This window comes from Pleurodeles waltl, chromosome 2_1 (genome assembly GCF_031143425.1).
Source record: "Pleurodeles waltl isolate 20211129_DDA chromosome 2_1, aPleWal1.hap1.20221129, whole genome shotgun sequence".
NCBI classification, from domain to species: domain Eukaryota; kingdom Metazoa; phylum Chordata; class Amphibia; order Caudata; family Salamandridae; genus Pleurodeles; species Pleurodeles waltl.
Genome location: NC_090438.1, coordinates 688,173,516 through 688,199,902, shown reverse-complemented (window position 1 = coordinate 688,199,902; position 26,387 = coordinate 688,173,516). Strand labels below are relative to the sequence as shown.

Genomic DNA, 26,387 nt, shown 5'->3' with positions numbered 1-26,387 from the left:
AAACATTGTTTAGAGCATGTCTCATCCCCGTTCAAATGATCCTTTTAAATGAAACAGTACAACAGACAAGTTGTTTGGGCTTAGCAACAATTAGAGAATTAAACATGTCCAGTATACCTGCCCCTGCAAAATTTAATAACTGGCAAAAGTACACAAATGCAACATTTAGTGAGCTTAATGAGTGGGTCCAGAATGGTACGTTTGATGCTTCACTGACACGTCCAGGCGGGTGGTTATTGTGGCCAATAGAAACTAACGGGTGTCATCGTTTTGTCACCTCCTCTGGAGGTTTCCGAACGAGTAGGTCAGACCCTCGCTATATATCACCAGAACATGCTGAAATAATTACAACATAGTGTAGGAAAATTGGGCCAACAGTGTCTAAAATCATCCTCACTAGATGCGGTTAAGACACATCTCAGTCTCCTGTCTAACAACACTGACTTACAAGATTTTTTGTCCGGTAGGCAGATATGAAAAGTTGGGAGATAGTTACATCCATGAGGTGTGGGAGCTTCCCTTCTCGTACAAATGCCTCAATGGCATGAAAGAGGTCTTTCTTAGCGGTAGTGAATGCAAGACTTCAGTCAGCCTTTCGATGATTTGTATGCAGCTGTCCTTGCATGGGTTGTGTAAAGCCTCTGTTGCGAACTTGGCTTGCTATCTGAAGGGAGTTCCAGTCCCCCTGATTAAACACACGTTCCAGGTGCTTTCAAACGACAGCTACGTCCTCCTCAACAGTGAAGACTGTTTACGTTTTTTCGGTCTCTAAGGTCGTTACATGCTGCAGGAACGTGTTGTTTCCCCCCACTAAATTTAGGGAGGTAGCAGATATTTGGCCTCACATTGCTACTTCAAAGGTGAATTTTGACAAGTTAAGTAGACTTAAGGCTTTATTGTTTCAGAAGCATGTGGCCCTTACATCTGCACGTGAGACCTACGCACTTCAAGTGGCAAGGTAATCGGCCGAAATACAGTCCCTGTTAAATACGAACTTTCCGAGACACTTTGGTGAACTCGTGGGACATATATTTAATGTGTCCAGCACTGCTGGATTAGCAAATTGTTTCAAAGCTGTTGGTATTGGTTTTGTTCACACCTTTTTCTCTATATTCGGTTTAATACCTTCGGCTATTCATTCAATTTTCGGAAGCATTTTTGTGGGATTTCCAATAACTTTGGCTTTATTAGCCAGCATTTTGCTGTTGCTGTTGTTTTTCCACAATGGCTGTCCCGCCGCAACAAGGACAAATGACGGCGCTGCCATCAGCGCAGCTGTGTCGTGAACGCATGATGCAACACTCCTGGAACACTTGGGGTGTGACTGGTCTTTGTCATTCAGACCGGTTTTGGATTGTGTGCAGTCCGTGTTTCAGTGCCGTTGGTGCTCTTTTGAACATGCACTGGAAGTTTGTCTCTCACAGCAACGCCCCTCAGTGATTCATGCTGATCTGTTAATGTTCTCGTTGAGGGTTCATTACCAGACATGCGCGCTGCAGCTGCATTTGCTCAGAGAAGCTGATTACGAGCTACCCTTCCTGGAGGAAGTTACCATTCACTCGTTCATAGGCACTGCACGGGATGCCGCCTTGGTTGACACTTGGGCAGTGGAACACACCTGCTCCTTGGTAGTTTTTGGCGTGGATTTACCGGTTTTGTCATCTACCGAGGTGGAGAATCTCCTGCTTTCCATGACTGATGCTTGATTTGGAACTGTCCTAAATTGACATTTTCCTTTGAATTCGGCTTTTGGCCGCATGCTCATTTTTAAAATTGCCAAATAGTATGCTTGTGCGTCCTCTTAACTTGTTAAAATTAAGAAGGGTTTTAAATATATTTTAGCTTAGGCTTAAACCACTTTCTACCGACAAGGGGAGGGTGTAGTGTAGCCATTTTTAATATAGCTTCATGCACGTTAGTTTAACATACTCGGCCGATGTGCACTTTGCCCTAGATATATTTTATTCAGCTTTGCACTGTTATTTTACAATAACCAGTTTTACGGTCTTGTTTTAATTTCTTCTATCACACTGTTTAGCTTAGTTCAGCACTGTGTTCTCAAATAATGCATTCCTGATCGCCCTGTGCTTCAGTCAAGGCTACAGTCCGGTACATTGCCGCTAAATGTGGTAGAAGTTTAGTCTCCAGTATTCGTAGAAAATACACATCCTTACGTAGGGACATTTTCTTAGAACATCTGCGTGATAGTTATAAAAACACTTCCTAGTCCTAGTATACGTTAAGAGGGAGATTACAGCCATGGACCGACAACTAGATGCTGCGTGCCGCGTTGCAGATACTGATACAGTATACAGACCGTTGCTCAGGTATGAGGGTTGATGTCCTCCCGGGGGATCCTGAAAGGCAGGCTTAGAGCTTCACATGCTATGCTTGAAATATAACTTAAAGAGAAAATAATCTAGCGGCACTATGATAGCCTTATTCTTGTGCTTCACTCTCATCGTTACTATTTTCATTTTACTGTGTTGTATAGTTCTGGTTATTGCAGCTCACGCTTTGCTATCTAAAATGCAGTCGTTTGTTTAAACCAATCTTTAAAACTTAAACAGCCTTTGTTATTTATATATGAGACCATACTGTGTATGAGAGAACCGGTTGTGACCTGGGTGACCATGACTTCCCTGAGAAGTACTAAGATGTCATGCGCTCGGCTGACTCTACCATTCGGGAGAGATGAGGCACTGCTAGTTTTCACTTTTGTCTGCGCCAAGGCACAAAACCTGCAGTCATGTGCTTGGTGAAGGGTCCCTTAGGGTGGCACAATTTGTGCAGCAGCCCTTAAGGACCCTCTTTAGTACCTCAGGCCCTAGGTACCTGGGGTACAGTTTTCAAGGGACTTACAGTGGGTACTCAAGGATTTGCCAATGGACAGTTTTGGGGGAAAGAACACTGGCACTGGGGACCTGGTTGGTAGGTACCCAGTGTACTTCAGTCAAAGTTGCACAAAATACCAGGCAAAAAGAGGACAGGGCTACTGCAACAAAAACACAGTTCCCTACACCCACTCCTACCTAACCCATTCTACCCCTCTCAACTTCAATCTACCCAAATCCACTCCAATATACTCCACTCCACTCTACTCCAGTCCAATTTATCGCACTCCGTTCCAATTTACCCTACTCTACTCCATCTCCACTACAATCTATCCAACTCCTCTCCACTCTATTCTACCCCACTCCACTCCAGTCTATACCACTTCACCACAATCAATTCCACTTCACTCTACTCCACTCCATTATACCATACTCAAGTGCACTCTACCATTCTCTTCTCTACCACACTCCCCTCTACCACACTTCACTCCACTCTACTCTACCCAAAATACCCCACTCCACTTCACTCAGTTACCAAACTCCACTCATATCTACCACACTCCATTGAAATCTACCATACTTCACTACAATGTAACCCACTCCACCCTACTCACATCTAACTCACCCCACTGCACTCTAATCTACCCTACTCCAATCTGCTCCTCCTCAATCTACCCCTCTGTAATCTACTCCATCAAACCCACTCCAATCTATTCTACTCCAATCTACCCCACTTCAACCCACCCCACTATAATCTACCCCACCCCACTTTCCACTACTCCAGTTGACCCCACTCAGCTCCGTTCTAAACTAGTCCAAAGTACCCCACTCGAATAATCCTTCTTCAATCGACCCCACTCCAATTTATTCCACTCCATTCCAATTTACTCTACTCTAAATCATCACATCTACCCCACTACACTACACTTCAGTCTACCCCACTCCAGTCTACTCTTCCCCAATCTATCTCACACCACTCCACCCCATTCTACTCCAATCTACCCCACTCCGCTTTACCCTAATCTACCCCACTCCAGTCTATACACTCCAATCCACCCAATCTACCACACACCATGTTACCCCAATATACCACACTCCATTCTACTCTTCCCAATCTACACCGCTCCAATCTACCCCACTCCACTCTACCCCTGTTTCCCATAGTCCATTTTACTCTATCCAATCTACCCCATTCCACTTCTGTCTAATCTACCACATGACACTCAAATCTACCCCACTCCTTCCAGTCTAACCCACTCCACCCCAATGTACCTCACTCTAATCTATTCTACCACACCCACCCCAAACTACCCAACTCTAAACTATTCCATCTGTCCCTCCAGTCTACCCCACTCCCATCTACCCCACACCATCCCAATTTACCACACACCACTTTATCAACTCAACTCCAACCTACTTCTCTACAATCTACCCCACTCCACTCTACCACACTCCACTCCAGCCTACTGCACTCCACTCTAACCCAGTCCAAACTGCCTCACTCCTACCTATCTCACTATAGTCTACCCCACACCACTCCAATCTAGCCCACTTCCCTCCAATCTACCCACCATAATCCAGCCAATCTGTCCTACTCCAATCTACCCCACTCCACTCTACCCCACTCTACTCTCATCTACCTCACTCTGCTCCAATCTACTCCCCTCCACCCCAATTTACCACACTCCAATCTACTGCTCCCCACTCCAGTCTACCCTGCAGCACTACAATCGATCCCATTCGACACTATCTTATTCCAATCTACCCTCCTCCAATCTACCCCAATATATCTCACTCTACTGTACCCTGATCTACCCCACTCTACCCCATTCTATCTCACTCCACCCATCGCAATCTACCCCACACATACCAATCTACCCCAAACCACTCCAATCTACCCTACTCCCCTAATCTATCTCACTCCGCTCTACCTAAATCTACTCCACTTCACTCCGATTTAGCACACTCCACTTCATTCTAATCTACTCCAACCCAATCCACCCCATTTTACCCCCTCCAATCTACCTCACCCCACTCCACCCAATCTGCCCTACTCCAGTCTACTCCACTACAATCTACTCTACCCCATTCTACCCCACCTCACCTCACCCCACTCTAACCCACTCCACTCTATCCCACCCCACTCCAATTTACCCTACTCCATTCCAATTGATCTAACTCCACTCCTATCTACCCCATGCCAAACTACCCCACTCCAATCATTCCTCTTCAACCTACCGCACTCCAACCTACCCCACTCCCTTCCAGTATACCCACCCTAAGCCACCCAATCTACCCCACTCTACCATAATCTACCTCACTACACTACACTCTTTCCCAGTCTATCCAACTCAACTCCACCCCACTCTACCCTACTCCACTCTACCCCAATCTACCCCACTCCACTCTACCCCATTCCACTCTATCCCAAACTACCATACTCCATTCTACTCTACCCAATCTACCCCACTCCACCTCACTTCATACAACCACATGCCTCTCAAATTTTTCCCACTTCAGTACAATCTACCTCACTTTACCCAAATCTGCCCTACTCCAATCTACCCTACCCCACTCCACCCAAACTACCCTACTCCAATCTACCCCATTCAACCTGCCCCACTCCAATCCACTCACCTCCAATCTACTTCCCTCCACTCCAATCTACTCCACCCTAACCAAATCTACCTGCTCTAATCTACCCCACCCCATCCCAATCTATGCCACACTGCTCTAGCCAACTCCACTCCAACCTACTCCAATCCAATCTACCCCAATCCACTCCAAATACTGCTATCTAATTCACTCCTATCTATCTCACTCCAATCAACCACACTTCACCCTAATCTACCTCACTCCACCCTAATCTACCCCACTCAAATCTACCCAAATCCAATCTACCCCAACCCACTGTCCTGTACTCTTTCTCAATTTACCCCGCTCAACTCCAATCTACCCCACTCCACTGCAGTCTAACCCAATATATCCCCTCCAATCTACCCCACTCCACTTCAGTCTACCCCGCCTCACTCCAACCTACGCCACTCCAATCTAACCCCCTCCACTGTACCCCAATCTACCCTATTCCACTCTATCCCAGTCTAGCCCACTCCAATATACCCCACCCCACTTCAAACCTCTAGCTTTTGGTCATGCTGAATAGCAGCCACACTGGTGTACAACATGTCTAACACACAATTGCATAGGCAAGACCTATTTACCTTGCCAATGCTTGCTACATATATCTATAAACTGAGATATGATTAAAGTGTTGCATGTTTGCAAAAACCAACAACTGCAGCTCGGTGTTCACATCTCTCAATTGTATGTGCCTAGTCTGATTCTACACGACCTTCTCTGAGCTACTTTTTGGCTTCTCGCCAAAGTCTACAGAGTAAGTTACCGTCCCATCACAACCCGAGTATCCACTGTACTGGTTAGCTGAGATTAGAAGACCTCCACCTCTGGTAGTGGTTGGTTGTCCATGGCACTGCAAAGATCTTTGAAAAAGTATGACACCTCTAAGCTTTGTGATACAACACAACCAACAGGGCAATGGACAACTATTAATTCACCCTTATAAAATTAGACACATGGCAAAGTATTTAAGCACACTTTCAATGACATAGAAATACACCAAAAATACAATCTGAACCACACAGTGGTTATTGCTGTAAACTAGTGCTGATCATTACTGCACACATTACAGAACAAAGCTTTCATTACACAATTACACTTTCACTCAATGATCAAAATCAACAAGAAACCACAGGACAGGGCACCATACAAATTCCAGGAGTGGTACCAGGCAGTGTGAATTGCAGAAACACTCAATACAAATGCTGATAACCTTATGTAATGCTATTGCTGTTTGTGCCTGTTCTAGTCAATCTACAAGAAACAAAACGGCATAGTAATGTGAATGTTTCCTAGTAGAAGGGCTCAGTAAATTGGAAGGCAGTGCAAGCCATTTATTTCGACTGTAATCTTCTCTATTTTTTGTTAGATAAATATTGAACTGCCTCGCTCAGGCCTACTGTCAGATTTAAATTAAATACTGGTAAATTAGGTTCCGGGATATAACTCTGGTTTACGGTTATCATTTCAGACCTAGCTTGAACAAAGATACACAGACTTTGTCTACATTCACATCTGCCCCTAAAAAACCAATACATTGCTAATATGCTGCACAAATATGAGTCAGTTTGATGTTTAAACAATATCCTTTGAAAGTGCTGAGGTGGAAAGGGGATATCCCAAGTACAACAAGTCATAGAGGTTTAATTACACGCCGGTGCATGTACCAAAGGGCACTGCTGAATGATGTTTGCTTCTCTCCCTTTGCATGGCACAGATGTGACCGCCTAAGGTCTGTTTGAAAACACTGTGTAAACGGGAGGTGAGCTCCCCTCTTCCTTGTGTAAACAGTAGGTGAGCTTCCTCTCTGTCATCGATTTCACTTTTTGGACATTTTAAAATATGAATCTAACATGGCCGCCTGCATCATTAGAAAGGTAAATAAAAAATGTCCACTCTACACTATAGCACATGCTCAGGCACGCATCACAATACATGCATACGCTTGTGACTCGGCACAAGCAAGCGTACATACACATCACAACACGAGTGCGCATCTTCTAACACCTTGGAATTTATATTTTCAAAGACAAAACCTATTCTATGATTGCCGGCTATGCATCTGCATGCATTTGCATGCCACTGTGAAAAAACATTGCCAAATCTAGAACCTCAGGCTTTGAAAGGTGAGAATTATTGGCTTTGCCAATGCTTGTTACCAAGTGTTTCTGGATCCTCTCTTATGCCTGCTGATAATTTTAACCTTATATATGAAGACTACCTCATTAAGGACAAACACTTTGGCCCATATTTATACTTTTTTAGCGCCGCAGTTGCGTCATTTTTTGATGCAAAAGTGGCGCAAATTTACAAAATACAATTGTATTTTGTAAGTTTGCGTCGCTTTTGTGTTAAAAAGTGGTGCAAATGCGGCACTAAACAAGTATAAATATGGGCCTTTATCTGAAAACAACCACGGCCAGAGAATTTCCTGGGTAGCTAAATCAAGACAGCGGTAAACTGTTTAGTCCAGAAGTTTTCTACTCTTCCTTAACCTTAGAAAACAGTGATGTATACAATAAAAACAAATACTATTTTAAAGATAACAATAACTTACCAAAGCGTAGAGCAATCGAAGTTCACCAAAAGCCATTTGTGAGGGTTGAAATTGAATGAATTTGCAAACTGTAGGTAAAAAATACAGACATATCATGGCATTTGTTCTTTGTGATGTTAACTAATCGGTAAAAGTGAGTGTGACTCTCTTAAAATGGACTCCAAGAAATATACGTTCTAAATTTAAGTTATAATATGAGGCCCCCAGAAATTAAGTCTAAATTGTCCAGGTGCCATATCTCTAAACTGACATCATAACACTTTATTCAGCTATTGCTGTGGAATCACTCGGTGCCCTGCTTGGTGTAGACATAATTAAATTGACTTAACAAAATAATTTCCAAAGTCTTCCCTGACATAAACTAAATGTAAGGCCTTCTTGTGCTAGTCAAAAAAGTGGCACCCATCTATGTGAAATCAAGGTTATTCTCAACACAAGAATCCGAAATTTGAGATGCCAGACGTTTATTACCCCTAAAGAAGATCAACAGCAGATACTCTGTTCTCAATATGCCTGTATATAATTGTACAAAATATAAACAGTCAGGTAGGATTAGTCCATGGGGACGTCACAAACAACAATGCAATCAGTTGAAGTAATATATAGGTCAAACTATAAGATGATGTCACATGCATTACCCATTCCTGTCAATTTAGTGCCACATAAAAACTAAGCAGTTTGAAAAAGATTCAAACAACCATCGGCTCAGCTAATTGTTTAGGCTTTTTCTTTACAATAAGAAGTGGTTTGTCAAGCTTCACTAACACAGACATCAGGTACTGAATGGACAGCGGCAGCTCAGGCTCGTTTAACACAGTTACTGGTCAGTTAACAAGAATCACTTTAGTGACATATTCCAGTAGTGAAGTTTGAGCGTAAATCAGAAGATAACTTTTTTCAACTAGAAAGATACCTCAAGCAGCATCGATCCATGTGCATGAGTCTGTATGGCTCAGGCGCTGCTACAAAGTTACCCATCTTTCTGAATGTGTACCTCCTCAATATTGACTAATTGCATCTCCCATGTGCATTCATGATAACTGTTTCTCCTATTGACTTGCATTGAAATGGTTAAGACCATTTGACCATTTTCACCAGTGGTCTAAGGACGATGATTCCCAAAAATCCCAGTGGTGGCAGAGAGAACATCAGTCACTCTTTGAGGTCGAATGGCATGATAGGGTTAATCTCCTTTGCACTCTTATTCCCATCAACAGCTTCCGATTTGCTGCTGAAGATAAGGATAGGTGTAGAAACTACAGAAAGTGAACCTGGCTCCACTAGCACTGCTTATTTCCTCTTCTGCTGCCTGTATAACCCTCTCAGGAGTAACAAGAGCTGTGCCAGGGGCACCAAAGAACAGGCCGTGGATAGCAGCTGCACCACCCCTGACTGATGTCCATGCAGTTTGCTGCATTGATGTAACTAAAATGTTCTGTTAATAATTTCTATTTTTATTACAATATTTGGAACATATTCTTTTAACTGTATTGCTTTTTGAGTTATATCTTTGCACCTTCTGTGGTACCTCCCTAGGAGGAAGTCTTGAGCGCACCCTACGCTATCATAGGTGCAGGCAAGGATACTTTAAGTTGTTCTTCTGCGGACTGTGGGGCCCACCTCATGAGCCCTACATATTTCCGTGAGTCACCAAAGCATATAAAAAGTTTACTTTTCAATCGTTATTAAACACACTTTGCAAAGACTTTTAGCCTACTCCTGAATGATGATCTTGTAGCTCAGCTGAACTGATCTGTATAATTTTTATGTTGGGGCATGGCTCGCCCTACAAAAGAAGTAACACATTAACAAGTAGATGGTTCAGCGAATACAGCCTACGTCTATAGTTAGTGATGACTGCAGCCTTTTCAGAAACAAGACACACACCTGCCAGGCTTTCAGTTGGCCTAGGTGTGTCATTTCCCTCCTGTCAATGTACTTATGTTTGACATTTCAGTGACACTTTGACTGACACCTTATTGCTGTAGAATAAAGCAGACACACCAATGTGATGAAAGAAATGAAGTAAGTCACCCTGTGGCCTACAAAAAGCCATAAAACAGACCCAGCTCTCTTGTGCTTATCCTAAGCAACTAACCTACTTACTATTTGTAAAACAACTGACCTTAAATTGTTGTTTAAAATACGTCTCAGTTTGCATGGCTAGGCTAGAGCATTACTCTAAGGCCTGGCCAATTTGTATTTTAATGTTTGTCCAGTATGACAGGTTTCCAGGACCAATACTTTCAGGAGAGATGCTAACTTTAACCAGGTACACGTCCTTTTGCATCCCAAGAACAGTTAACAGTATTGATTGATAGAGTTTGGTGACACAGACCATAGAGGCTTGTGGACCACAGAGCAACATGGATTAAAAAGGCTCACATGCTCTGGCTTAAGGTAACAGAGCTATTTCTCAGGAGAAAAAGCTTAAAGACAACACAACAGCTCTGTCACTCAGGTTGCAAATGAATTTCAAGCTGAAAAATCACACATAGCACGGGAATCCCTCAGGTTACATTATCTTAAGAGTTGGACCTGTATACCCTGTGTTTTCACTTAGGTGAGAACTATCCTACAGATAAAAACATAAAAACTCACATTTTTCAGGTGGAGATACCCCTTCGTGGCACCTAACTTCTTTACAGCTCACATATGTTACTGACCATATTTGTGTTAAAATCCATAATTACCAAAACTTACTTTGGGGAGGTACCACGCAAGACCCTTCCTTATACAGTTGCCCTTAAGGTACATCCAGTTCTGTCCAAAGTAGCTCCTAACATGCTTTAAAGTTTGCAAATATGAGTTCTTTAGGCATCTGTTAAGTTCGAATTGTACCGAAGTTCAGTGTTGCAAGGTAGTATGTGTGGTGCTTGTGACTTAGTGCTGGGTGACCCAACTACCCAGTACATGTTTGTAGAGATTTTGTAGTCCTAAGGCTGGTGTACGTAGCCCTGCCCAACATAACTCATCACAAGTTAGAGGTTAGACTAATGATTTTTTCAATGAATAGCCTCATTCCCACAAGCTCTGATAGCTATCACACCAATAAGTGGAGCAGCTCACTTGATAGCATGTTCTCTCAGCTGTTACCACTCATCTTTATTCATACTCAGGCCCATACTTATGAAGCTTTTGCATTGTCCTTGTGTAACGCAAGGCAGTTCAAGGATAATAAAAAGGCTTCAGTAATATGTACAAAACCATGCAAGGCCTGATGTGCATAGCCTTGCGTGGCTCTGTAAAGAAATGTAACCCAAGGCTGCTGCTTGCGATGCGTTTTGCTACATTTCAACTTGAAAGGCGCACCATGGGTGGTCAAGGAAGTTCCCATGCATCCACCCATGGATTTTGGCGCATTCCCATATTTACAAATGCTTATAAGCCTGGGATTGTGTCAAAATGCTACACCTTCCCAAGTGAGGCGCAACAATGAGAAATATCTTATATTCTCCTAGTTATTTACTCTTTCTCCCCTCTCGCTTTCATGCAATGCAGTACAGCAACTTAGCTTGCTGCCCTGTGTTGTGTGAAAGTTTAGTTACAGGGCCCCCCAGTGTATACACAGAACATGTGCTTTAGCTTCAAGGGGCAGAGTAGTTAAGTCAGAGATGTGACTTGGTGAAAGTTAGAGATTGAGTTCCTGGTTTGCTAAGGTAAGCACCAAAGTCAGGCAGAACCCACCACTCAAGTCAGGGCAAGCCACGTACATCGCTTAAATTAACCTGTTCTCACACTCTGGCAGTGTGGCACAGAGCAGGCAGGCTCAATTTAGAAGGGAATGTGTAAAGTATTTGTGCAACACACATGCAGGAATCATGCTGGGCACACCCCAAAAACACTCTACACAGATGTAGAAAAATAGATAATATTTATAGGTTTGAAAAAAGGCCAAAGCAGCAGGAATCTGATCAACAGAAGTCGAGATATTTAGCTCTTCATATATTAAAGCAACATGGGTATAATTTTAGCTGAGAGCTCGTTTTACAACCTTTATGGTACTGCTGTTCAGCTGCAGATATCCCTCTGCTGATGACAGGGAGGACGTATGGGGCCTGTTCAGTGACCGGCCTGAGTATAGGAGTCAAGCCTTCCCAGAGCAAGTACCTCTTTCTCTGGTGTGAGTTCAGCAGGAGCACTGGGGCTCCTGGGTCTCCCCATGATGTGGGTTGTGTTGCTGTCTCTATGACAGGGTCAGCGCTCCTCCCACGGGTCAGGTGATCCTCACACTGTGGCTGCAGCACTGAAGTGCCTGTATGCCTGTATGCTACTAGGCAAGGGGCTACGTTTTTTGTTCTCAGGTCCCGCGCCATTAGGATGGCAGCACGCTGCTGTGTGGCTCACGGTGCTGCAGGTGGGGTTGGTGGCAGGAGTCTTCATCGCTGGCCCACAAAGTGAGCTTTGTGGTTTTATGTCACTCCAGTACACAGCACAGCACCTTGGGGTCAGTTTGGCCACCTCCCCAACTTCACAACGGCACGAGCAGACTTGGCACGATGAGCCGCACAAACAGGTGGAAGCTGCTCCAGTGCTGCCTCAGTCCCCAGCAGCAACACGGCACTCCCAGCCCCAATCACTGAGGGAGTGCTGCGCTTAGCTTTGCGGTAGGGGTGAAAGGCCCAGGTGATACCTTTGCAGATCTTTGATGTCCCCAAGACCCTTAACAAAACTGGGGGCAAGACAACAGGCCCAGGGAGGCACTGTACATGGGGTTAGGAGTCCTTAAGATGCAGGGTAGAGATCAGTGTCAAGCAGGGCAGCAGGGCAGAGCAGCAGTTCCTAGGAACAGTCAGGTTTAGTGGATGGCGATCCTTGTGCACAGCCGTCTTCACTTCAACAAGGCTATCTTGGGTCCATAAGTGTCTGGAGAATACTTATATAAGAAAGCACCTTTGATGTAGGGGATGGCTACAAAAGAATTCTTGTGAAGTGCACAGGTCACCCTTTCAGGTCAGCCTTGCTCCAGACTGCCACTGGGAGTCAATCAGCCCCTTTGTGTCAACTCTAGTCATTACCCCTTGAAGTGTAAGTGTGAGCCCTTCCCAACTTCCTCCCCAGGAAGACCCATCAGTATGCAGATGAATGCATATGTAGGCTGAGTATCCTGTGTTGTGTGTGTCTGAAGGAAATGCATAAGTGTAGCTGTCACCTAGCCAAAGCCAGACATGTTTTGGAGATATGCTGTAGGCACACAGGGCAGAGAGTGCAGGGAAATGTTCACCTTTGAATAGTGGCATTTCTAAAATAGTAATAATAAGTCTGTACCAGTAAAGAGGATGTATTATTACCATTCCAATTACACTAAACATGATGCCGCTACTCCTCTCAGATCAGGAATTACAGCTTAAAGATTTTATAAGGAATTCCCAATGCTGCCCTTTGAGAGGGGCAGGCCTCACCAAAATGAAACATGAGTTTAGAGTTTTCATTACTAGGACATGAAAAACTTAAAGGTACATGTCCTACCTTTTGCTTACATGGCACCTTGCCCCGTGGGTTACCTAGGGCCTACCTTAGGGGTGACATATCTATGAAAAAGGAGAGTTCTGAGCTTGGCAAGAGGTTTTGGATGCCAAGTCGGGGTGGCAGTGAGGCTGCACATGCAGGCTCTACAGTGGCAAGCCTTAGACATGTTTACAGGACTACTTAAATGGATGGCACACTCCGTGCTGCAGGCCCACTAGTAGCATTTAATTAGTCTGAATATAGGCAGCTTTAGCTGTTTACTAAAGCACGTCATTAAGAAAAAATATACAGAAGGACATTGGGTTAGCTACTTCAACCATTGATTACTTTTTGTCAGCTTTCATCGGCCACTGTAGGAAGTTTCTTTTACATTTTAGATTAGCCCACAACCACTGTGCAGATGTACATTTTGCAGCCGTGATTGCTAAAGGAGACCACCTCATCGCAGCTAAGATAGTAACCAGTAGTATACCGTGAAAGAGGACAAGAAGGGGAGCTGCTAAGTCTTTTTTGTTGGGTTGTCAGTCAATATTTTGATAAGGCCAAGATATGGCAGACAAACAAACTCTGTAAGTTATGGTGGGACAGACGAGAGGTAAGCACAGAAACAAACTGATATGGTTATCATTAAATCCACCTGGCCGTTGGATTGTGAGGTGAATCCCTCTATGTAAGATGGCCACCACATGACTATGATGCTGCAGTACCTATCGTAGATGAGGGCTTTGCCCCTGACAATATTACGGGGTTTGCCTGCTGGGCTGTTTAACTGTAGTTATTTAATTTTAACAATGTGGGATTACATTGTGAATGACATTTTGTGATGTTGGACAAGCCAAAAGCACCTTTTTATTGGGACGTGTGACCATGGAAAGTGGTATTTTAGAACTTTACCCTGTCTAAAAAACCCAAGCCTTTCATTCTTCTGACGACAGGGAGTCTTGACTTTAAAACCCTAAAAATTGACATTCTGGAAACATAGAGGTAGGACTACAATTCTGCATTAATATTAAGGGCATAGTCACACTTAACTGGCACAACTCACCAACACAGAAAATGTGGCGACAATGAGAAGTTAGTTAAACGCTTAAACACAATATCATGGGTGTTTATTGCTTTCTTCTGCGGGCTACTAATTAATTGTGCACTGTAACTGCAGCACTTGAAAACGTGCCTCTCCCTCCGTGCTCAGTCCACCCACTCTGAATGCTAAGTCATTTACTAAGTTTAGGGATATTTGCCAGGATAGGTGGTGAAAAACTGTGACTGTCAGTGCACCTGGTCTCCCTATCTGAAAATGACAAAATAATGACCTTTGTGCTGGGTAATGATATCACTTGTCGTGACAAATGTGTATGTCCATGAAAACAAGATTATAAAAAAAGAGTCTTTTCGTTGATATTAGATTGTATTTTATATGGGTGCCTAGAGGCCTGGTCCAACCCCATTTTCAAACTGCCGAAGATTACACGGAGAGATGCCGAGAAACCTCTTTAATTTCCTTCCTGAATCAATAAAAATAATTCAAGAAACTCATGTAGAGGAAATTATACTTTGCTGGCCCACAAATGAAGTCTTTCAGGCTTTATGGGCCTCCGCCCTATCTTCCAACACTAAAGCTGCGCTGTTTGAACGTCTACCGGATGCAAACAGTCGCATATATTCGCCTCAGTGAGACCCATGTCACGAGAATGGTAGCCTTCGCTGCTGGTCTGGTGTATCCTCCGGATATTGCGGCAGATTTATCTGGCATACAAGTGCACGCTCTGTCACCATGACGAGAACCAGGGCCTTCCAGAATATTCATCTGCTCATGTTTTAAACAGTGCTGTTCCCAACCACACATGATTTACATAAACTGGATTTACAGGGAGAAAGTTTTCCTCAAAACAACAACCCCCGCTTTTTTAATTCCCGTGCACCATAGAGATTTCCTAAAAGGAAGTGGCTATTTATTCGGCTGCCAGCCAAAGTGTGCATAATCTCTGCTATTTACCAAGTGGTTAACAAAATATTACATAACCTCTGCTGTTCAGCCAGGCCTAAATATCTGAAGTTTCAGTGTTTATCTGGCCACAGGCTAAATAATGCCTCGATTACTTACCGGTAATAGCATTACTCTGAGTCCTTCTCTAGTCTTGATGACTTACATAGTGAGGCCCCTGTGCCTCCAATCACAACCCATTCCTACATATAAAATGCCCCCTTCCATACTTCCTGTTCCATACCAAGCCCAACCATTCCACAGTTGGACTGGCCAAAAAGGCAGGAGGGAGGAGAGAAGGACTCAGAGTAATGCTATTACTGGTAAGTAATCGAGGTATTGCCCCTTGTTCCCTTTCGCTGTGATGACTTAGATAGTACCAAGCCAACAACCCGGCCAGGACAACTGCACAGAAATGCAAACACGAGAGCAAGCCACAGGCAAAAAAACTATTTACCACATAGACGCCAGCACTATAGAACCAAACAAATCCGGAACCTACCACGGCACAATCCAGATTCCAGACCTTCCATATAAGTGGGACCAAAACATAGAAACAATCAAGAGAGATACGAACTCCAGCACCCGTACTAACTACCCTCTGAACATCAAGGGAAGGGTGAGCCACTCCCACAGGAGACTTGGGACCAACAAAAACACTGGGAAAAACAGTCAGTGGGGGAAACAATAGAGCCAGCAATATGAGCCCAAAACCTGGACCAAACCGAAGCATCAACCAGGCCGCAAACACCCAAAAGAAGACCATCAGACAGAGAACCCAGTTCCCCAAGATGACGGGCTGAAGATATGGCCCCTAGCAAAGGCACTGCCAACGCCCAAAGATGCATTGCCACAGAAGATATGGGCACAAATTTACACCAACTGCAGATCCCAGGAAAGGCACAGCATCTCTCGACAGGACGGAGATCAGAATATCCCATAAAGATCCCAGAGACCAGACCGTTGTCATCCACCGAAGCCCCCCAAGGGGAGAGAACACTGGTACAGATGCCCACAAACCCCGAAATCTGGAAGAGCGAAGTCCCAACAGAAAACATTCAGGAGGAACACCAACACCCGAGGTAGAGAAACGGAACAAGAAACCCAACACACCCAAGCACACTGGCTCAAAACTACTTCCAAAGCTGAGCAAAAGGAGACATAGGTGACAACTGGTTGGACTCCTGCAAGAAAAACAACTGGAGACCTCACCATTCGCACTGGAAGCAGACACAGCCGCCATGGAGGGAAGTCACAAGATGCCCTAAAGCCAAGAACGGGACAGCCACCCATGAGGGCCCGACCCCTGGAAAACAACTGGTGAAGACGGATGGTCAATGGCATGAACCAGCACCACCAAGGAAGACACCCTAACCGACACACCCAAAGGCAAAAAGGACAGAAACTCATCGCCTCATTGAATGGCCTGACAGGGAAGAGCTACTCAAAGAAAGAAGGCCCAGAGGGACCCCACAGAAAGAGCCCTCTCAAACATCCGTTCCGCAACACAGAAAAAGACAGAAGACCCGTCCCACCTTGTCGACACAAATGAGGACAAGGCATGAGAGAAGGCCGACTACGAAAAGACTGAGCCCAGCAGCTGAGGGGAAAAAAGGGGAGGATGAATAGCCGGAATGCCACCATCATCACCAGGTCGAAGATTTAACAAAAAAAAGGGAATCGCATAGGTCACTGACCCAGAGAGCCCCCAACCAGGCCCCTAGCCACACCTGCTGGAATCCACAGTGAGTAACACTGGGTCCAGGGAGAACAAGAAAACCCCCCTCAGTGGGAAGGAAGACATTAGCAAGCTGCCCAGGGCCCACTGGATTCCCCCTACAGAGACATAGGTCCGGACAAACCTGCCCATGCAGAAACCCAAGCCGCAGGATACCAAGAACAATGGGGCAGCCTGCAGAGAAAACAAGAACCAATGCCAACAGGAACCCCTCAGCATACACTTGGTAATCATGCAAGAAGAGAAGAGCCAGCACTGGCTCCACCAGGAACAGGGCAGAGAAAGAAACGCCAGGTGGACAGATGACCAGAACAGGAAGATGGAAATCCCCTGCAAATTAAGAACACCCGTCACGGTGCCAGGACACATGCAACATACCAGTAAGCATACCTCAGACAGAACTGCAGACACCCCAGAAATGGAAAAGCCGTGACTCCACAGCAAGCACAGAAACCCCTGGCGACTGGGATGACCTGAAAAGGGGATCCATGCATCCGGAAGACCGGTTGCAGTGGCCTGGCAACACTAGCAGAAGTAGTCAGCTGGGATGACATTGCAGACCAAAAATGCCTGAGACAACAGAAGAGCCAGCACAGACTACACTGGAAAATAAGCCTATTGGCAGACAAGCCCCAGCAACCAAACAGGCAACAAGTGAAGAGCAGCCATCAGGAGTGCAAATACAAAGGCAGTCCAGGGGGTAAGGGACTAGAAACAGCCCAGCCAGACAATGAAGCCCACATCTCAGGAGGATGAGGAGCATGACACCAAAGACTGATAAGGAGGACAGCACAGCAGGCCAGCAGGACCCACAACCAATGCACCCTGGTGACCTTAGAGGAAGGAGCAGCAAGGACAGCAACCTGAAAGGAGGAAGGAGCCGCAAGGACATCAAGCTGAAAGGCAGTATGCTCCAAACAGGAGAGATGCAGGAGATTCAAAACATGCCGACGGTTGAAAGAGTCCAACAGAGCAGCCAAAAAGCCTTGACCCCTTCAGACAAGCTACCCTGAAAAAACCAGCAGACAGAATGACGTAAGAAGCTTGACATTCCCACAACAAACGAAGCAAAACCACTTGTTGGATGTGTCTAGCAACCCAGACACTCACACCCCAACCAGAGAAAGGCACTGCAGACCTCCGGCTAGATGGCCCTGCCCATGGCACCAAGACACGTACAACCTGCCTGGAGGAAAGCACCCCAGACCCCTGGCCAGGCAAAACAGAGCAGAGCAGCCAAAACTACGGCTTTCACTTGAGGAGTGGACCACAGACCGAATGCAGCCCAGAACCGGAAATTATGTGACCCCACAGCAAACCTCAGAAACTTATGACAGAAATGGAGGACACCTAGACCGATACCTACCAAGAAACTCCTGATGACAGCGGCGGAAGGAGCAGCGGTAAGGACATAATCCTGACAGACATAAGCACCTCACCAGTCGAAGTGCTGTAGATCCATTACCGGCTGAAAAAACGGAAGGACCCACCGACCCATAGAAGGTCATGAAACATAGAAACCATGCAGCAACATGACATCAGCAGAATGTCAGGATGCAAATGAATCCCAGCAACCAAAAAGAAGGAACATAATTAGGAAGCCCAAGCGGGCACTGCAACCCTTAAACAGCAGGATGAGAACAAACTATGACGTGCAGTAGCTCCAAAGTAATACAGCAACACTCAACATCTCAAACAAAAGGGGTGACACCTGGGCATAAACAGTCCCGTAATGGGACCAATGGCCACAGACATGGTAAACAGAAGGAGAAGCACCCCTACATGGTTCATGGGCCTGCAGTCCAATCACTGAATGGAAATCCTGGAAAGCTAAACCTGGACACAAAAACCCATGACTACATGTAAAACCTCAGACATTATTTTGTCAATGTTCCACTGGTTAACACTGTTGAGGCAGAGGTTACACCTCAATAATACCAGTTTAACAGCCTAACACATCAATCAGCCATAGCAAGATGACCAATCAACCTTTCCAAATCAAACCAAATCAAATCATTAACATTTATAAAGCGCGCTACTCACCCGTGCAGGTCTCAAGGCGCTAGGGGAAAGGGGGGGTTACTGCTGCTTGAAAAGCCAGGTTTTTAGGAGTCTCTGGAATGCGGAGTGGTCCTGGGTGGTCCTGAGGCTGGTGGGGAGGGAGTTCCAGGTCTTGGCTGCCAGGAAGGAGAAAGACCTCCCACCCGCCGTGTTGCGGCGGATGCGAGGGACGGCAGCGAGCGCGAGGCCAGAGGAACGGAGGAGGCGGGTGGGGATGTAGAAGCTGAGGCGTCGGTTGAGGTATTCCGGTCCCTTGTTGTGCAGGGCTTTGTGTGCGTGGGTGAGAAGTCGAAAGGTGATCCTTTTGCTGACTGGGAGCCAATGCAGGTGTCTCAGGTGCGCGGAGATGTGGCTGTTGCGGGGTACGTCGAGGATGAGGCAGGCCGAGGCGTTTTGAATGCGTTGCAGGCGATTTTGGAGTTTGGTGGTGGTCCCAGCGTAGAGGGTGTTGCCGTAGTCCAGGCGGCTCGTGACGAGGGCGTGGGTCACGGTTTTTCTAGTGTCAGCGGGGATCCAGCAGAAGATCTTGTGGAGCATGCGGAGGGTGAGGAAGCAGGCGGAGGACACGGCGTTGACTTGCTTGGTCATGGTGAGAAGGGGGTCCAAGATGAAGCCGAGGTTGCGGGTGTGGTCTGTGGGGGTCGGTGCGGTGCCGAGGGCTGTGGGCCACCAGGAGTCGTCCCAGGCGGACGGGGTGTTGCCGAGGATGAGGACTTCCGTTTTGTCAGAGTTCAGCTTTAGGCGGCTGAGCCTCATCCAATCTGCGACGTCCTTCATACCCTCTTGTAGGTTGGTCTTGGCGCTGGCGGGGTCCTAGGTGAGGGAGAGTATAAGTTGGGTGTCGTCGGCGTAGGAGGTGATGATGATGTCGTGCTTGCGTACGATGTTGGCGAGGGGGCTCATGTAGACATTGAAGAGTGTCGGGCTGAGCGATGAGCCTTGAGGTACGCCGCAGATGATCTCGGTGGGGTCTGAGCGAAACGGTGGGAGGTAAACTCTTTGGGAACGGTTTGAGAGGAAGGAGGCGATCCAGTCCAGGGCCTGGCCTTGGATCCCGGTGGAGCGGAGGCAGGTGATTAGGGTGCGGTGACAGACGGTGTCGAAGGCCACCGAGAGGTCGAGGAGGATGAGGGCGACTGTTTCACCGTTGTCCATCAGGGTTCTGATGTCGTCTGTGACTGAGATGAGGGCGGTTTCCGTGCTGTGGTTGGTTCGGAATCCGGTTTGTGAAGGGTCGAGCAGGTTGTTGTTTTCCAGGAAGGTGGTCAGCTGTTTGTTGACGGTCTTCTCTATTACCTTGGCTGGGAAAGGCAGGAGAGAGATGGGGCGGAAGTTTTTCAGGTCGCTCGGGTCAGCCGTAGGTTTCTTTAGGAGGGCGTTGACTTCGGCGTGTTTCCAGCATTCGGGGAAGGTAGCAGAAACAAAAGAAGAGTTGATGACGGCCTCGAGGTGCGGGGGCGATGATGTCGTCGGCTTTATTAAAGATGAAGTGAGGGCAGGGGTCCGAAGGGGCGCCGGAGTGGATAGAGTTCATGATGGATTTGGTTTCTTCAGTGTTGATGTGGGTCCAGTTGTTGAGGGTGAAGGCCAGGGGTGCGGGTTCGGTGATGTTAGGTTGGGTCTGGTGTCCGAAGCTGTCGTCCACTGCATGGGAGCAGGTGGTGCTGCAATCTTGGTAACATTTGAACCGTGTGAGCTAGAAACAAAAACTTTTTGTTTGCAGAGTATGTAGTAGATAATGGATTAATTAATTGTGAGGCAAATGCGGCACCTTAAGTATTAAGTATGTAAAACATGCCGTAGCCCTATTATAAATCTCCATTGCGCATAATAGCACTCATTAAAATTGCCCAGAACCCTTGAAACACCACGAATCAAACCCATGTTCTTCAGCGTGAGCACCAAAGACCATAACCACTAAGCCGCTGGGACCCTTCCGCATAATTTCAGTGGCTCTGGCCACAATACATGAGCCACGAACACAAAAGACCAGCTAATAACGCAACAACACCAGGCAATGCAAGAGAGACAGTAAAACATCAAACAGTCTCGACCTCCATAGGTGCCCAGCGACCCGGGGGGACCCTGAACAAATACCTCAGGTCACCCACTGCACTGCACGGTGGAACAGAGAGGCCTGCTGCCAAGGAAAGAAAGCAGGCTGCACCACACAAAAGTGGTGGGACAGAGACCCTCCTATGACAGTTGTGGCCAGATGTATAAAAGTACAATTTAGCATTTCCTAAATAGAGAATTTTAAGAAATCGCTATTTGAGAAATACAAAATGATATGTAAGAAAATAGCGATTCCCTAATAGCGATTTCTTAAAATTCGCAATCACAATTAGGGAATCACTATTAGGGAATCAGACTCCATTCATCCCTATGGGCCAGAAGGCCCATACGTGCAAATGGTTTTGCATTTTGTAATTTGTTAATTCCTTTTAGGAATTTACAAATTAGGTAATGCAAGTCCAAGGATGCACCCCCCAACAACAAATGCGCACATGTAAAGCACACAGATACCCTAGGGGCATGTGTGCCCTACATGGCTCTGTAAAAAATGCATTTTCAACGCATTTTTTAAAATTGCACATGTTTACTACAACTTGGAGTTGGTGGTAATTGCATTTCCTAACTGCTCAGTTCGCGTTTAGGAAATGCATCATACATGTGCATACCTATTTGCGATTTCCTCTTTAGGGAATCGCAATTTGCGATTTGCAAATTTGAGGCGCAATTTCAGGGAATTGCTATTTTAGCGATTCCTCACAAATGCATGGTGAATGCCTTTCATAAATCCTGAAAGGCTATTTTGCATTAGCAAACGGTGGAATTTTGCGATTCGCACCGTTTGCGAATGAAAAATTGTTTGATACTTCCAGCCTAAAGCTCTGAAACATATAGCATCCAGATGTCACATCTACGTTCCTAATGGCAGCAGCTTCCAAAACCAGTGTGACGTACAGTGAGCAGTCTGATGCAGGCAGACAGCATCCTGGAGCCTCAGGTCGTCAGTACAAAAACATGCCCAGAACAACCCAAAATGCCATTTGCCAAGGAGACAACCACCAAAACATGCCTCCCCCAGCCAGCTGGAAGCAAGCACAGCAGACCTCCGGCTCGGGCATTCTAGAAGGGGTAATGGAGGTGGGCCTAATACTGCCACACCCCAGGCGGATGCTCAACCTTCACTCACTGTAAACCTCCCAGCATGAGCCGCATTCCCCATGCCATACTGCAGTCACTGCTGAAAGGAGCCATGCACAAGAAATGCCGTGAAACAGGTCAGTGCGGCCTGCAAATCCTGCAGGTACCGAACAGCAGGAAAGGGGCCATCAAGAGTTGAATGAGCATGCACACCGCACCTGCCCAATGATTGAGTAGACCACAAAAAAGGAACAGAAAGTATGGAGGGATTTTTATATGTGGGAAAGGGTTGTGATTGGAGGCACAGGGGCCTCACCATGTAAGTCATCACGGCGAGAGCGAGGAAAGGGTAATAGAGATGATGTACTATTTTATTGGCTGCAGGATAACTAATGCAAAAGAGGTCTTTATTTGGCGAGTCATAAATTAAAACGGGATCACAGGCACTGATAAGGTGGTGACTATTTTGTAATTGGGATGCAGCGTGTGTGAAGCATTTGAAACTAAATGCATATGCAAATATACAATATTATGTACAAAAGTAAGTGCATGAATTATGAACAGTAAAATCAATTTTGAATTAATACATCTATGATATTCTAATATTTATAAGTGTAGGAATCAAAACATGTTTTAGGAGCTTCAGGATTTGGCACACAGATATTTTGCACTGCAGGCTAGAAGTATTAGGAGTATGGTTTTAAAGCAGGTTAGATAAATGTTTTCTTCATTTGTGAGAATACATTGTTTAAAAAAAATAATTTTAGGGCTGAGCTCGTTTTGGGCTTCTTGTGGAAGGTCATGTACTAGTTTTAGGCTTCTTTTTAAGGAGGATTGTGCTTACCTAGTATTTTGGACTTGGCAACAAAGCAGCAGTTGACAAGCAGCAGCATTCCAGTAATGCACCAAGATAGGTGGAATCTGGACTACCGAGGGAGGGACTGTTTCAGTAGATAATTGGTGCTTGGGCACACAGTACTTTATGACAATTGCAGGGGGTAAATTGAGTGAGACCCAGTAATGGGGTGTCTGTGAAATGAGGAAGTGAAATCAAGAGAAGGATAAGCAATGCACCTGAGTAATTCTTGGGGGGAGTATGGGAGGAGCTAAGTGGGTTTCAGGAAAAGATTCTTGTTTCTCCCGTGTCATGAGTGGCCCTTTCAGCCACACTGACATTTTAGTCTGCCACCTAAAGAACCTTGTTGCTCGTAGTTTAATTTCTAACATGGCAAGCACTTTTTTAATTGGACGAGGCCCTGCCTCTACTGAGCCTTAATTTCTGTCTTTGAAAGAACTGTCTCAGCGAAAGGAAATATGGACGTCAACCACTGGGAGGATAAGGATGACCAGAGCCACGAGGACCAGCACAAGATGAAATAGGCCCAGGGAGACCTAATCCACAAGGACCAGTGTTACCAATCCCAGTGAGGACCAGGAACAACTATATAATTTGGGACAGGGCAAGGAAAAACAGGACTAGGGTAGCAGGACCAGGGTGAAAAAGATAAAGATGGCCAGGAGGATGTGGAAAGAGTGATCAGGGCCCAGTGGACAAGGGCTCGAAGGAACAGAAGAATCTGAGTTAGAAGGAGCATAAGGCCTTTGGCCATAATGACAAGGAGGGCTAGGAGAGCACAAGCGTACCGACAAGGACCAGAGGTACGATGGCGACCAGGGCCAGGAGTAGCAGACCCAGGTGAACAGACAAAAGAGGACAAGTATAAGGAGGCCAATTGAAAGATTGACCAGAGACAGGGGGAGCAAGACAGAGAACAGATCAATGAGAGCAAATGGGCCAGAAGCAAATGGACCAGAACCAGGAAGATTACAACGGGAAAGGATCAGGGCTAGCAGGGCCAGGAGACCCTAGATCAGCAGGAAAGGAGAACAGGAGAAATATATAGGAACAGGAAGTCCAGGCTCAGTGGAATCAGGATCAGTAGGTCAGTAAGGGTCAGGGGACCCTAAACCAGGGTGTCAAGGACTACATAAACCTTGTGACCTGCAAAATAGAGCTGGAAGAACCAGTGCCACAGAAATGAGGAAAACCAGGCCAAGGAGGACCATTGCTAGGAGGACCTTGAAAGAGGGAACCAGGGTCAGATGGACAAAAACAAGGTGGCAAACCAGGATACTAGGAGGTCTGGTATGACTAAGATGGGGGAAGAGGACCAGGGGAATAGAAGGGCTAGGGGGAAACCAAGGGGATGAGCACCAGAAGACCTGATACTAGAGTAACAGACAAATGAGTACCAGTACTCAGAGCAGGACTTCACAGACCACAGGGACAAGGAGCAGAAGGAATAGGAACAGACAAACTAGGGGACTAGGAAAACTAGAATAGCAGGACTAAGAGGACTGATGGTTAAGAATTAGGGTGAGATGGATGCAAGGGTCCAAGACTGGTAGCTTATGAAACAGGAGACCCAAGATCCAGAGGACTAGGGGCAGGAGTATATGTGAATGATAACCAGAAAGACCAGAAATATGAACTACAGGGCCAGGAAGTTCCAAGGCTAGCGTAAACTAGAGGTAACTAGACATCAGAACTAGACAAAGGCTAGAATGATCTGTGTGAGTCAGGTTATTGCAGAACTATGTGGGCTAGGAGGAGGAGGACTAGGGCCAGGAGGATCTGGACCTGTTTGAAGAGAACTATGGGGACCAGAACCAGGAGAGCAATAATCAGTAGGCCCAGGAGAGCAGGAAAGCAGGATAGGGACTAGGAAGACCAGGGAACCAGTACCAAGGGCCCTCAAGATCGGAGAAAGGAGGACTAGGGGAACTGAAAGAATCATGTCAAGGAGGCTTGGGAACAGGGATAAGAGGGCTGTGAAAATCAGAATCTGTGGAACAGGGCTTGAATTACCAAGAGGGGCAGAGCAATTGTCCAAGGTAGCAGGGCCAGGGTGATGTGGATCAGATGTAAGAAGGCCAGACAAGACTGGAAGGTCAAGGGGACTGCACAATAGTAGCCAGGAGTGTAAGGATCAAAATGATCAGGCTCAGGAGAACACGAACAAGAAGAATGTGGATCAAGAGGGCCAGCATCAGTTGCTGCTGTAACTGTAGGTCTAAGATAGCAGGGAACAGATGCAGAAGGACCACGACAAACCCCAACCAGGAGGGCAACGACTAATAAGGCAAGGGCATGAGAGACGAGATGGACAAGAAGGACCAGCAGAACAAAGACTTGCAGTGCCAAGCTAGGAGGGTCAGGGTGAAGAGAACCAGGACAAGGTGACCAGCATCAAGAGGACCAGAAAGGGAAAAGGCCACATGGGCCAAGACTGGGGGAACCAAGCAGGGCCAGTTTAGCCAAAAGACAAGGGGGCATATTTATACTCCGTTTGCGCCAAATTTGCGTCGTTTTTTTCGACGCAAATTCGACGCAAAACTAACTCCATATTTATACTTTGGCGTTAGACGCGTCTAGCGCCAAAGTTCATGGAGTTAGCGTCATTTTTTTGCGTGAACACCTTCCTTGCGTTAATGATATGCAAGGTAGGCGTTCCCGTCTTAAAAAATGACTCCGATGCATATGCGTCGTATTTATACTCCCGGGCAAAAATGACGCCCGGGAGTGGGCGAGTCTAAAAAACCTGCATTAGCGCCGGATTTTAACGCCTGGGTCAGGGCAGGCATTAAGGGACCTGTGGGCTCAGAATGAGTCCAGAGGTGCCCTCCCCTGCCCCCAGGGACACCCCCTGCCACCCTTGCCCACCCCAGGAGGACACCCAAGGATGGAGGGACCCACCCCAGGGACATTAAGGTAAGTTCAGGTAAGTATTTTTTTTTAATTTTTTTGTGGCATAGGGGGGCCTGATTTGTGCCCCCCTACATGCCACTATGCCCAATGACCATGCCCAGGGGACATAAGTACCCTGGGCATGGCCATTGGACAAGGGGGCATGACTCCTGTCTTTGCTAAGACAGGAGTCATTTCAATGGGGGTTG

At 46.2% G+C, this 26,387-nt stretch overlaps 1 protein-coding gene across 2 annotated transcripts in view; it reads right to left on the bottom strand.

Annotated features, from left to right (window-relative positions):
- DDC (dopa decarboxylase) overlaps positions 1-26,387 on the bottom strand; it is a 505,341-nt gene that overhangs the window by 103,813 nt on the left and 375,141 nt on the right. For both annotated transcript variants that reach the window (XM_069216857.1, XM_069216865.1), the window contains exon 9: positions 8,029-8,096. In XM_069216857.1, the coding sequence (XP_069072958.1) occupies positions 8,029-8,096 (68 nt within the window). The remainder of the gene's footprint in view (positions 1-8,028; positions 8,097-26,387) is intronic.